The following is a 14,210-nucleotide window of genomic DNA, read 5'->3' on the forward strand; positions in this document are numbered from 1 at the left end:
TGACCAAGACACAGAGACAAAGAACTGCTCTGAAAGCTCTGTTTGAAGGTGATGTTTGTGTGTGTGTGTGTGTGTGTGTGTGTGTGTGTGTGTGTGTGTGTGTGTGTGTGTGTGTGTGTGTGTGTGTGTGTGTGTGTGTGTGTGTGTGTGTGTGTGTGTGTGCGTGCGTGCGTGCGTGCGTGCGTGCGTGCGTGCGTGCGTGCATGGATCCTTTCCTGGTTTTAATGGGTTAAATAACAGTACTTGTTCCTCCATTGAACTGATCTAATGAACATTATATTATTATATTGGTGCTTTAATTAATGCATTTCAACTCATTTACATAATTGATCACATAATACTAGTCAGTATAACTTCAAATGATACATTATGTATTGTTCTGTGGTCAGTTTAGTGCAATCATTTATGCAGTTTAATCTCACTAATGTGTGTGTGTGTGTGTGTGTGTGTGTGTGTGTGTGTGTGTGTGTGTGTGTGTGTGTGTGCGTGCGTGCGTGCGTGCGTGCGTGCGTGCGTGCGTGCGTGCGTGCGTGCGTGCGTGCGTGCGTGCGTGCGTGCGTGCGTGCGTCCGTGCGTGCGTGTGCGTGCGTGTGCGTGTGCATGCGTCAGGAGAACATCAGAGTCTACCAGAGGTGAAGGTGATGCTGGTTGGTGGAGAACAGGCTCAGAGAAGCAGAGCTGGAGATCTCATACTGCAGGATACTGTGTTTAAACTAACTCCACTCAAGGTGAGTAATATTATATGAATGTGATGTTATAATTATAATGAATGACTTCACTCTAAGTTAATAAACAGTAAAGAGATCAAATATGTTTTCTGAAGATAATGTAACAGTATATAATATAATATTATACTATATATATATATATCTGCTGTCATGAATGTCTATTGATCATGTGATCAGTGAAGTGTCACTGATCAATATACACAGTAATGTGTCATTTTAGATTTGTGCGGCTATTCATAAATAGCAGATGTACAGCTCATCGTACGTCTATTCATAAATAGCAGATGTACAGCTCATCGTTACGTCACTTCTGCTATTTATAGTTTTTATTTATCTTGAAAATGTAACAACTACTAATTTAGAAGGCATTTGTAGAATCAGCATCTTAACCCATTGTGGGCGGGAACCCCTTTTGGTGTTTCAAGCATTATGTTATGCTTTAGCTGTTGAAAAATAGCAGATCTACAAGCTCATAGTGCGGCACTCGGTGCCACGCTATGAGCTTGTAGGTCTGCTATTTTTGTTTTTATCGCAAAAATGCGGCGCAAATCTTTGAAAATATATTCTTTCAGAGCGAACGTTTTCAACTCATATCTTTGCTTCTGGGGGGGGGGGGGCAATTACATATAATCTTTGGGGTCCTTGACATGAAATATTGAGGTGATCACCGCTGATACAGAAACATGAGGTTTTTCAGAAAATGATTTAGAAGATATTTTTTAAATGTGGACGTCAGGTCTAAATGGATGAATGTGTTAATAAACTGCTCTGAACATCCTGTGGAGAAGATAGAATGTCAAATTAACAGTTTTCAAACACAGAGTTTAAACTTTTAGAGATTTGTTCGTTTCAGAATTCAGATTAATGAACGATATTAATCCCATATTACTGTCACTGTTAAGCCCAACACACACCGTCTGTGAACGCCGCGCGTCAAAACAGCCGCCTCCGTTATTTTCATTGAACCTATCCCACACCGGCGGCGTCAGACGTGCGCTGGCGCACGTTCACGCTCCGATACGCCGCTGTTTTATTTTCCAGGCGTTGCCGCGCGGCCTCCATCGGGGAATCCGTGGGCGTGGCTGGCCAGCCGCGCGGTAGCGCGCCGCGTCCTGTGGGTGTTGCTGTGACGCGCGGCAATACTGTGCCGCGTCGCTGCGCACCCGCATCACAGACGGTGTGTGTTGGGCTTTAGACAAAGTAAATGAGAATATATACATTCAGTGAGTTAATATCTGGTAAGATTTAAGAGCAACTCCAGTGAGGACAGAATAGAGTGAATGCTTTGATTATTATGACTAACATACAGTAAACTTCATATTCCAGGAGTTTAAAACCCAGACTAAACTGACAGAATGTGTCAGACAACAGAGACGAGTTGCTGGAAGAACAGTGAGTGTGGTGAACTGTCCAGACTGGTCGACTACACCTCCATCACAGAAGACCAAAGACGTCCTTCTACACGGTGCGACTCTGTGTTCTCCTGGACCCCACGCTGTCCTGGTGAATGTCAATGTCATGTCCAGTTTCTGTGAAGCTGACAGGAGATCAGTGGAGGAACACATGGAGCTGCTGGGGGACAGAGTCTGGAGACGCGCTCTGGTTCTGTTCACACGGGGAGTCTGGCTGGGAGGGAGACGTGTTGAGGAGTACATCGAGGCTGAAGGAGAACCTCTGAGGAGGATCCTGGAGAAATGTGGCTACAGGTACCATGTTCTAAACTCCTTCAACGTGGACATTTCAGAAGTCACAGAGCTGATGGAGAAAATAGAAGACATGGTGATGAGGGACAGAGGACACTTTGGACAGATGACACTCATTGAAAGACTGAGAGGAAGAACAGAAGAACAATGGAAGAAGAGAGAGCAGGAGATGATAGAGAGGATGAGGAGGTCTGTGACGACGGAGCCAGAAGAACCAACCCTGCCAGCTGTCAGGAGAAGGAACAGCATGGACCAAGAGGATGCACAAAGCATGGACTTTCCTCCAGATAGTGAGTGAGTGTGTGTGTGTGTGTGTGTGTGTGTGTGTGTGTGTGTGTGTGTGTGTGTGTGTGTGTGTGTGTGTGTGTGTGTGTGTGTGTGTGTGCACAAATGCTCTGATGACCTTTTTGGTGTAAGAGGTCAAGAGGAACAGAGTCATGCAGAGATGGGGGGGGGGGGGGGGGTTTACATCCAGGCATGTTTTTATTGTCAGTGTAAATGTGTTGCTGTCTGTTGTCTTGTGTTCCAGTGAGTGTGTTTATATTGTCAGTGTAAATGTGTTGCTGTCTGTTGTCTTGTGTTCCAGTGAGTGTGTTTATATTGTCAGTGTAAATGTGTTGCTGTCTGTTGTCTTGTGTTCCAGTGAGTGTTTATATTGTCAGTGTAAATGTGTTGCTGTCTGTTGTCTTGTGTTCCAGTGAGTGGAGGAAGTCGCTCTTCAGGATATGACACCGCCAGTGGAGCTCCAACCTTCACTGATGCTGATGTAAGTGTGAGAGAGGAAGATGTTTCATAGATGAAACTTTAGTCTGACATTAATCACACACATTTAAGTTCTCATTTCGTTACTTTATGTTTCATTGTATTTCCAGTCTGTGGTGACAGGGCTAGAAGAATCAACCCTGCCAGATGTCAGGAGAAGGAGAAGCATGATTTGGGATCCTCCAAGCAGTGAGTATCAATATCCTGTTTACATCATGATGTCATCACTGTCAGATGGAAACCTGTACTGTATGTCCAATAATGTTACTTTTCAGGAAATAAAAAGAGGCTGTGTTTCAATGGGTAGTAATTATTTAGTCACAGCTGTTGTTAATACTTTTTATTGGTTCAATAGTTATAAAACACATGTGGTGAATTATGAATCAATAATTCTTACAATATCTCATGTTCGTGGGCCTAGCATATGGGTGATCCTGTTTATTCATTAGGTATAGTTAATTGCACCAGTCAGTTCGTCTCCAAAGTATGTGACTGTCTTTCCCACACACCGATCCCATGTGGTGAGGGCCATTTGCTATGTGCCTTCCTGGCTATTTTGTATGACAAGAGGAGTTTGTTGACATGAAGGAACAGAATGGTTGATCAAAGGGTAAATGGTTCAAAGGGTCTCTACCTATCTATAGGGTGGCCAAATGCCAGCTGTCTGGAGCTATGTGTATTGTGTAAAACTGTACTTAAACCATGAGATTTCTATGTCAGTCAGTCAGTCAGTCTGGGACGGCGTAAGGCCGCCGGAGGAGCCTATGCCATGCTTTGCTATGCTGTGTACTTCGAAATAAACCAACATCTCTGAGGAACATCTACTCTGTCTGCCGTCTCACAATTATCTCCGCTCTCCCGTTTTGGTTAAGTTTGTATGGTCTCGTGTCCAAAATACACGACATGTGGTGCGACGAAACCGGTGTCTTTGGTGCGTTCCAGCGCCAGACAGGAAGAATCAGCGGCTTTTTATTCAGTCTAATCAGCGAGTTTTTGTGGAAGACGGCAACGACGGGTTCCAGCGGAACGAGGAGGAGGATGGCGACGGACCACCGCGATGAGGAGTGTTGCGCAGCGACGACGTGCGTCTCTTTCCAACTGGCCAGTGGACAGAGGAGCGGTCGACGAGGAGCAGCAGCCTTCACGGGGGCCTTCGATCTTCGACTCGGAGCAGGGGAGCGATGCGGCACGGCGGCGGGGACACCGGCGTTCCAGGGGGGAGAGGGGATCGCTCATCCCGACGGGGAGAGGCGACCACTCGACGCTTGGCGCGGCGGCGGTTTCCACTTTCCATGGCCGACTGACAACGCAAGCTGAGGGCCTTCACGGGCCTACGGGGTCTGTGATGAGGATGTTGCTTTTCTCTTCGTTTTCCCATCTCTGTTGTTTCAGAGCTGGGAGGGGGGAGGTGATGATGAGATGATTATGAGAACTTTCAGCGAAAACAGCGGTGAACATTTTCTCAACTTGGTCCATGCAGCTGAGCGAACTTTGAGGTAACGGAATGCAGAATACAGAAGATTTTCCTTTGTTCATATCAGAGGGGAGACGGGCATTCCTTCTTTCTGATTACAAAATTGTGCGTCGTGTTTGTTTCAACATGAATTAATAGGCCTCATGTTGGTATGTTTTGTCGTATAATTAGGTAAGTTGGTTCATAAGTAGCCTAATTGTGAATCAAATAGGTGTTTTCCTCGAGACGTGAAGAGAGTATTAATTAGTTAAATATTGCTTAAACTCTGGCCTGTTAATGTATTTCTTATTATGGTCAGGATAGGTCTGGAGACTTATTTTGATTTTTGGTCCTGTGAAACTCCAAAGAGAGAGTTTCATGTGATCTGGTGTGTATGTTCTATATACCTTAGTGGAGCAGAGTTTTATTTAAAGCAATATAAACGTATAGATATGTTATGGCACGTCCTAAATTTCCTGAAAGCGGCAATGTCTTGTTTAAACGTCAGCTAATTGTAACTTACTAATCATTTTCCATTATCCATTGTTTAAGATACTTGTCAGGATAGTGATTAAATTACAGGGCAATTGGCTAATATTTACAGTGTTTAAAGAGGGTTTAATTTTACTCTGTGGTTCTCTAGGGCTTAAAATGCGATTTTCTTTGTTTGTGCGCAGACGTACAAACTGAGATATTGGTCTTTGCTTTTGTCGAAGTTGACGAGGTGACGGCAGTTTTCATGTTCATTGTTCTGTAACATTTTTAGCCATAAGAGTTTGAAATAACACGAAGAGAATTCTCCACTGATCCCAAAATTGTATTTGTAACTACTGTAATGTATTCATTTATGACGAGTTGTGTAATCTTGAATGTCTGTGTTTGAAAACCCTTTGGGAAGTTCTGTACTGTAATGCTGTTATTCTGGTGTCTTGAGTATTGTTAAGCTGAGGGTCAAGGGGGGTGGTAACTGGTAAGATAATTATGGTTTCATATTTCATAGTGACAGACTGTGTCTGTCAAAGGGGGAATGTGGTGAATTATGAATCAATAATTCTTACAATATCTCATGTTCGTGGGCCTAGCATATGGGTGATCCTGTTTATTCATTAGGTATAGTTAATTGCACCAGTCAGTTCGTCTCCAAAGTATGTGACTGTCTTTCCCACACACCGATCCCATGTGGTGAGGGCCATTTGCTATGTGCCTTCCTGGCTATTTTGTATGACAAGAGGAGTTTGTTGACATGAAGGAACAGAATGGTTGATCAAAGGGTAAATGGTTCAAAGGGTCTCTACCTATCTATAGGGTGGCCAAATGCCAGCTGTCTGGAGCTATGTGTATTGTGTAAAACTGTACTTAAACCATGAGATTTCTATGTCAGTCAGTCAGTCAGTCTGGGACGGCGTAAGGCCGCCGGAGGAGCCTATGCCATGCTTTGCTATGCTGTGTACTTCGAAATAAACCAACATCTCTGAGGAACATCTACTCTGTCTGCCGTCTCACAATTATCTCCGCTCTCCCGTTTTGGTTAAGTTTGTATGGTCTCGTGTCCAAAATACACGACACACACAGCCAGACTATACTTAGAGCATTCATTTAGTGATTGATTATGTAATCGTGTGTGTGTGTGTGTGTGTGTGTGTGTGTGTGTACACGCACGCGCGCGATTACATATACATACATACATACATACATGTCATTGTAAATGTGTTGCTGTCTGTTGTCTTGTGTTCCAGTGAGTGTGTTTATATTGTCAGTGTAAATGTGTTGCTGTCTGTTGTCTTGTGTTCCAGTGATTGTGTTTATATTGTCAGTGTAAATGTGTTGCTGTCTGTTGTCTTGTGTTCCAGTGAGTGTGTTTATATTGTCAGTGTAAATGTGTTGCTGTCTGTTGTCTTGTGTTCCAGTGAGTGTGTTTATAGTCAGTGTCAATGTGTTGCTGTCTGTTGTCTTGTGTTCCAGTGAGTGTGTTTATATTGTCAGTGTAAATGTGTTGCTGTCTGTTGTCTTGTGTTCAAGTGAGTGTGATTATATTGTCAGTGTAAATGTGTTGCTGTCTGTTGTCTTGTGTTCCAGTGAGTGTGTTTATATTGTCAGTATAAATGTGTTGCTGTCTGTTGTCTTGTGTTCCAGTGAGTGTGTTTATAGTCAGTGTCAATGTGTTGCTGTCTGTTGTCTTGTGTTCCAGTGAGTGTGTTTATATTGTCAGTGTAAATGTGTTGCTGTCTGTTGTCTTGTGTTCCAGTGAGTGGAGGAAGTCGCTCTTCAGGATATGACACCGCCAGTGGAGCTCCAACCTTCACTGATGCTGATGTAAGTGTGAGAGAGGAAGATGTTTCATAGATGAAACTTTAGTCTGAGATTAATCACAAATATTTAAGTTCTTTATCTTTACTTTATGTTTCATTGTATTTTCAGTCTGTGGTGACGGGGCTAGAAGAATCAACCCTGCCAGCTGTCAAGAGAAGGAACAGCATGATTTGGGATCCTCCAAGCAGTGAGTATCAATATCCTGTTTACATCATGATGTCATCACTGTCAGATGGAAACCTGTACTGTATGTCCAATAATGTTACTTTTCAGGAAATAAAAAGAGGCTGTGTTTCAATGGGTAGTAATTATTTAGTCACAGCTGTTGTTAATACTTTGTATTGGTTCAATAGTTATAAAACACACAGCCAGACTACTTATAGCATTAATTTAGGAAAAAAATTATCAATGATTATGTAATCGTGCCCGTGTGTGTGTGCGCGCATGGGTATGTGCATGTGCATAATATATATATGTATGTGTGTGTATACAATTACTGAACTTTTGTAGTGAACTTTTGCGTGGAAGTTGAGGTCACGGTCAAAATGACATCATGGTTCATGTTGTCATTGTAAATGTGTTGCCGTCTGTTGTCTTGTGTTCCAGTGAGTGTGTTTATATTGTCTGTATAAATGTGTTGCTGTCTGTTGTCTTGTGTTCCAGTGAGTGTGTTTATAGTCAGTGTCAATGTGTTGCTGTCTGTTGTCTTGTGTTCCAGTGAGTGTGTTTATATTGTCAGTGTAAATGTGTTGCTGTCTGTTGTCTTGTGTTCAAGTGAGTGTGATTATATTGTCAGTGTAAATATGTTGCTGTCTGTTGTCTTGTGTTCCAGTGAGTGTGTTTATATTGTCAGTGTAAATGTGTTGCTGTCTGTTGTCTTGTGTTCCAGTGAGTGTGTTTATATTGTCAGTGTAAATGTGTTGCTGTCTGTTGTCTTGTGTTCCAGTGAGTGTGTTTATATTGTCAGTGTAAATGTGTTGCTGTCTGTTGTCTTGTGTTCCAGTGAGTGGAGGAACTCGCTCTTCAGGATTTGACACCATGAGTGTCGTTTCTAGCCAGGCAGAGACTGATGTAAGTGTTTCCATTGTGGTCTATGTATTCAATTAATCAACATAGCATAACACTTTGTTGATAACTAAGAGCTTTGGACTGATCATATTTTTTCATTGTTGTTTTTATATAGGAAGATAAATCAGATTGAAGTACTGATGATTGATATACCATCTATCTGATATATCGGGATGATACTTGCGCTTTTTCACTAATTACAATGTTCCCTCTCTTTCCTGTTGATAGTGTGACAAGGAGACACGACAGAAGACTCGGTTTGAGAGACTGACAGGAGTTAAAACTCTAACAGCAGAAGAATGGAAGAAGAGAAAGGAGGAGCTGATCGAGACAATGTTGACGTTTATGATGACGGAGCCACAAGAACCAAGTAGTGAGTCTTACTGTTGTCCTCTTATGTGGACATACATTACTTACTCAAATGTGTGTTCATGCATTTCATAAAATAACAAGATTAGATACATTTTCATTAAAGAATGATTAGTAGGCTGCTCTGAGATGAACATTTAGGGTGACCAGATGTCCCCCGGCCGTTGCGTGGAGTCCCTCATTTCCAAGACTTTTCAGGAGTCCCACAAACTGAGACCCTGTCCCACATTGTGACTGGCAGGCATCAGTGTTCAAACTGAGACCCTGTCCCACATTGTGACTGGCAGGTATCAGTGTTCAAACTGAGACCCTGTCCCACATTGTGACTGGCAGGCATCAGCGTTCAAACTGAGACCCTGTCCCACATTGTGACTGACAGGCATCAGTGTTCAAACTGAGACCCTGTCCCACATTGTGACTGGCAGGTATCAGTGTTCAAACTGAGACCCTGTCCCACATTGTGACTGACAGGCATCAGTGTTCAAACTGAGACCCTGTCCCACATTGTGACTGACAGGCATCAGTGTTCAAACTGAGACCCTGTCCCACATTGTGACTGACAGGCATCAGGGTTCAAATTGAGACCCTGTCCCACATTGTGACTGACAGGCATCAGTGTTCAAACTGAGACCCTGTCCCACATTGTGACTGACAGGCATCAGGGTTCAAATTGAGACCCTGTCCCACATTGTGACTGACAGGCATCAGTGTTCAATTTGAGACCCTGTCCCACATTGTGACTGGCAGGCATCAGTGTTCAAACTGAGACCCTGTCCCACATTGTGACTGACAGGCATCAGTGTTCAAACTGAGACCCTGTCCCACATGGTGACTGACAGGCATCAGTGTTCAAACTGAGACCCTGTCCCACATTGTGACTGACAGGCATCAGTGTTCAAACTGAGACCCTGTCCCACATGGTGACTGGCAGGCATCAGTGTTCAAACTGAGACCCTGTCCCACATTGTGACTGACAGGCATCAGTGTTCAAATTGAGACCCTGTCTGTCCCACATTGTGACTGACAGGCATCAGTGTTCAAATTGAGACCCTGTCTGTGCCACATTGTGACTGACAGGCATCAGTGTTCAAATTGAGACCCTGTCTGTCCCACATTGTGACTGACAGGCATCAGTGTTCAAATTGAGACCCTGTCTGTGCCACATTGTGACTGACAGGCATCAGTGTTCAAACTGAGACCCTGTCCCACATTGTGACTGGCAGGCATCAGTGTTCAAACTGAGACCCTGTCCCACATTGTGACTGGCAGGCATCAGTGTTCAAACTGAGACCCTGTCCCACATGGTGACTGACAGGCATCAGTGTTCAAACTGAGACCCACATTGTGACTGACAGGCATCAGTGTTCAAACTGAGACCCTGTCCCACATTGTGACTGACAGGCATCAGTGTTCAAACTGAGACCCTGTCCCACATTGTGACTGACAGGCATCAGTGTTCAAACTGAGACCCTGTCCCACATTGTGACTGACAGGCATCAGTGTTCAAACTGAGACCCTGTCCCACATTGTGACTGACAGGCATCAGTGTTCAAACTGAGACCCTGTCCCACATTGTGACTGACAGGCATCAGTGTTCAAACTGAGACCCTGTCCCACATTGTGACTGGCAGGCATCAGTGTTCAAACTGAGACCCAGTCCCACATTGTGACTGACAGGCATCAGTGTTCAAATGCCCTAATTAATAGTCAGTCCTCTAATAGTTGGCTTTCTGTTGTAAAGCTCTCTCGTTGTCTCTTTTCCAGCAAGATTTTTTTAAGCCTGTTATAATAATAGGCTGAAATGAGGAAGAATATCCCCTAGGCTACAGTAGGCCTTCCAGTAAGTCGGCCATACCACCATTTAGAACAAAATGTGAGGGTTTGTGTTTTTATTGTAAGTGTAAATGTGTGGTGTGTTTGTTGTCTTGTGTTGCAGTGACAGTGATTTTATTTTAATTGTAGGCTAAATGTGTGGTGGTGTGTTTGTTGTCTTGTGTTGCAGTGAGTGGTGACACAGCTTCTGCCAAGGTCTCAGATTGGCTGAACAGACATCCTGGACCAATAGCGCCCTCTTCAGGACATGACACCATGAGCATAGCTGCTCCCAGCCAGGCAGACACTGGTGATGTGACGAGTGTGAGAGATGAAGATGTTTCATAGATGAAAACTTTATTAGGCTTGAGTTATACTTTGTTGCACACACCGGTGTCACACGGATGAATAACAGATCTACAAGCTCACACAACTAGTAGTGATGTGCATTGTAGTTCTTTTCAGTGTACTGAATCATTCAGATCAGATCACTAAAACTTTACTTTGAGTTGTACAGATCTAAGATTTGTATTATTGTATTAATATGAACATATTTCTACATATTTCTGGCATTCCTGAGGAGCAGCGACTGTGTGTTCGTTGTGACCTGGGAGTTGTAGAGGATGAGTTTCATTTTGTTTTCTATTGTCCACTATACCATGATTTAAGAAACTCTTTATTTAAAAAAAATTCAGGATAAGAACCCAGATCTGTTTTGGATGTCTGAGTGTTTTATGTTAAATTGGTTGTTCAGTAATGAAGTTTTTTTTTTAGGAAAATTCATAGAGAAGGCGTGGCAGTTACGTTGGAGAACGATGTATCCATAAGTAACTATATATCTATGTATTTTGTGTATATGTATCATTATGTATGTACAATTTTGTGAGTGTCTTGTAAGCCTGTGCGGGCTGGGAATCTTATGATGTAGGACACTTTAATAAAAACTCTATCTATCTATCTATCTATCTATCTATCTACCTACCTTGGTGTTTAAATCACTTTAGGTTCATGTTTATTTTGCCGTTTTCACATCTCGATTCATTTATTGTATTTTATCACATATATTTCTAAGTTTTTGTTTAAGATGGAGAGCAGTGATTTTTCCCCACCCTAAAACATGATATATTGTGATGTCACTATATCACTTTTTTTTTCTTTCATTGGCACATTTGACTGTCAAGGTTTCAGCCTCCAGGAAGAAACCCTAAATACAAAGGAAAGACATCTAATAGAAGAGTTACGATATTGAGGGGGCAGAAACCGAGCACTGTTCATGCAGCCTGAACTGAGACAAGCTGGAGTTTGAAATACATTGTTTTCAACGACACGGCACAAATAAGAGCTATTTTAGGCATGTGTGCAACATGACAACTGTTTTAAAGTATTGTACAGTAACAACTAAATTCTCTTTAATGTTTATGTTGTACGATTACTACAAAACAATCTAAAATAAAGGGATTTAAGATCATTAAAGCTGGGCTGTTTGTTGCATTTCTGCTTACTTCCGGTCCAGGACTTGTCCCTATTTGTTGTCCCCATTCTCAATAGAAGTCTAAATATGTAGGAGAGCTGCCATTGGACTGAAGCCCCATGAAGTGAACAGAGTTTCCGTAACTCGATTGATTGATTGATTGAAATATTTATTAACAATTTGCAGAATTACAGTACATTTCAAGCAAACTCAATACAAAGGCTGTTAACTGTGAGTGGACGACCCAATTAAGCATTACACTTGTTTACAATAGGGTCCACCATGTATGTATCTATACTCTATGGCTCAAACAATCGTACTGATCCGAACTGATAACTGCGGTCTTGTCCATTGATAACAGTCGAAGCGGGTGACCAACCACACCAAGGGGTCTAATGACCAACCACACCAAGGGGTCTAATGAACACATGGAAAACTGAAAAACTACAAAAATCACAGCACTCCATCTTTAAGTACAGAGGGTGGCAACTCTTGACCGATATATATCGTCCAGCTGACGACATAGGCTGATATTTGCATATTTCAGTCATATTGACATAATTGTCCCTTTCTTTAAATCTCTATTGGTCAATAAATAAACCCCACATCATGTTACAATGAATGCATTTACAACCATGTGAGCTTTATTGAAGAGAACATGATTGTATTTCAACATTATTATTGTTGTTTAATTCCCAGGTATAGGCATGCTTTGACTGGCAGGCATCAGTGTTCAAACTGAGACCCTGTCCCACATTGTGACTGACAGGCATCAGTGTTCAAACTGAGACCCTGTCCCACATGGTGACTGACAGGCATCAGTGTTCAAACTGAGACCCTGTCCCACATTGTGACTGACAGGCATCAGTGTTCAAACTGAGACCCTGTCCCACATGGTGACTGGCAGGCATCAGTGTTCAAACTGAGACCCTGTCCCACATTGTGACTGACAGGCATCAGTGTTCAAATTGAGACCCTGTCTGTCCCACATTGTGACTGACAGGCATCAGTGTTCAAATTGAGACCCTGTCTGTGCCACATTGTGACTGACAGGCATCAGTGTTCAAACTGAGACCCTGTCCCACATTGTGACTGGCAGGCATCAGTGTTCAAACTGAGACCCTGTCCCACATTGTGACTGGCAGGCATCAGTGTTCAAACTGAGACCCTGTCCCACATGGTGACTGACAGGCATCAGTGTTCAAACTGAGACCCACATTGTGACTGACAGGCATCAGTGTTCAAACTGAGACCCTGTCCCACATTGTGACTGACAGGCATCAGTGTTCAAACTGAGACCCTGTCCCACATTGTGACTGGCAGGCATCAGTGTTCAAACTGAGACCCTGTCCCACATTGTGACTGACAGGCATCAGTGTTCAAACTGAGACCCTGTCCCACATTGTGACTGACAGGCATCAGTGTTCAAACTGAGACCCTGTCCCACATTGTGACTGACAGGCATCAGTGTTCAAACTGAGACCCTGTCCCACATTGTGACTGACAGGCATCAGTGTTCAAACTGAGACCCTGTCCCACATTGTGACTGGCAGGCATCAGTGTTCAAACTGAGACCCAGTCCCACATTGTGACTGACAGGCATCAGTGTTCAAATGCCCTAATTAATAGTCAGTCCTCTAATAGTTGGCTTTCTGTTGTAAAGCTCTCTCGTTGTCTCTTTTCCAGCAAGATGTGTTTTTAAGCCTGTTATAATAATAGGCTGAAATGAGGAAGAATATCCCCTAGGCTACAGTAGGCCTTCCAGTAAGTCGGCCATACCACCATTTAGAACAAAATGTGAGGGTTTGTGTTTTTATTGTAAGTGTAAATGTGTGGTGTGTTTGTTGTCTTGTGTTGCAGTGACAGTGATTTTATTTTAATTGTAGGCTAAATGTGTGGTGGTGTGTTTGTTGTCTTGTGTTGCAGTGAGTGGTGACACAGCTTCTGCCAAGGTCTCAGATTGGCTGAACAGACATCCTGGACCAATAGCGCCCTCTTCAGGACATGACACCATGAGCATAGCTGCTCCCAGCCAGGCAGACACTGGTGATGTGACGAGTGTGAGAGATGAAGATGTTTCATAGATGAAAACTTTATTAGGCTTGAGTTATACTTTGTTGCACACACCGGTGTCACACGGATGAATAACAGATCTACAAGCTCACACAACTAGTAGTGATGTGCATTGTTGTTCTTTTCAGTGTACTGAATCATTCAGATCAGATCACTAAAACTTAACTTTGAGTTGTACAGATCTAAGATTTGTATTATTGTATTAATATGAACATATTTCTACATATTTCTGGCATTCCTGAGGAGCAGCGACTGTGTGTTCGTTGTGACCTGGGAGTTGTAGAGGATGAGTTTCATTTTGTTTTCTATTGTCCACTATACCATGATTTAAGAAACTCTTTATTTTAAAAAATTCAGGATAAGAACCCAGATCTGTTTTGGATGTCTGAGTGTTTTATGTTAAATTGGTTGTTCAGTAATGAAGTTTTTTTTTTAGGAAAATTCATAGAGAAGGCGTGGCA

At 42.8% G+C, this 14,210-nt stretch overlaps 1 protein-coding gene across 2 annotated transcripts; it reads left to right on the forward strand.

Annotated features, from left to right (window-relative positions):
* Positions 1 to 2,265: 2,265 nt before the first annotated feature.
* Positions 2,266 to 10,721, forward strand: LOC306914514 (uncharacterized protein). Of its 2 annotated transcripts, none has more exons than XM_079491581.1 (4): positions 2,266 to 2,721; positions 7,960 to 8,033; positions 8,265 to 8,397; positions 10,396 to 10,721. In XM_079491581.1, exons 1-4 carry the CDS (start codon positions 2,292 to 2,294, stop codon positions 10,551 to 10,553), a joined length of 795 nt encoding a protein of 264 aa, XP_079347707.1. In that variant the 5' UTR covers positions 2,266 to 2,291; the 3' UTR covers positions 10,554 to 10,721. The 2 variants fall into 2 exon arrangements, with proteins under 2 accessions (XP_079347707.1, XP_079347708.1); XM_079491582.1 differs by having other exon boundaries at positions 7,960 to 8,027; positions 8,262 to 8,397.
* The last annotated feature ends 3,489 nt before the right edge of the window (positions 10,722 to 14,210 follow it).

The sequence above is a fragment of the Electrona antarctica genome, assembly GCF_951216825.1.
Source record: "Electrona antarctica genome assembly, chromosome: 21".
NCBI lineage: Eukaryota > Metazoa > Chordata > Actinopteri > Myctophiformes > Myctophidae > Electrona > Electrona antarctica.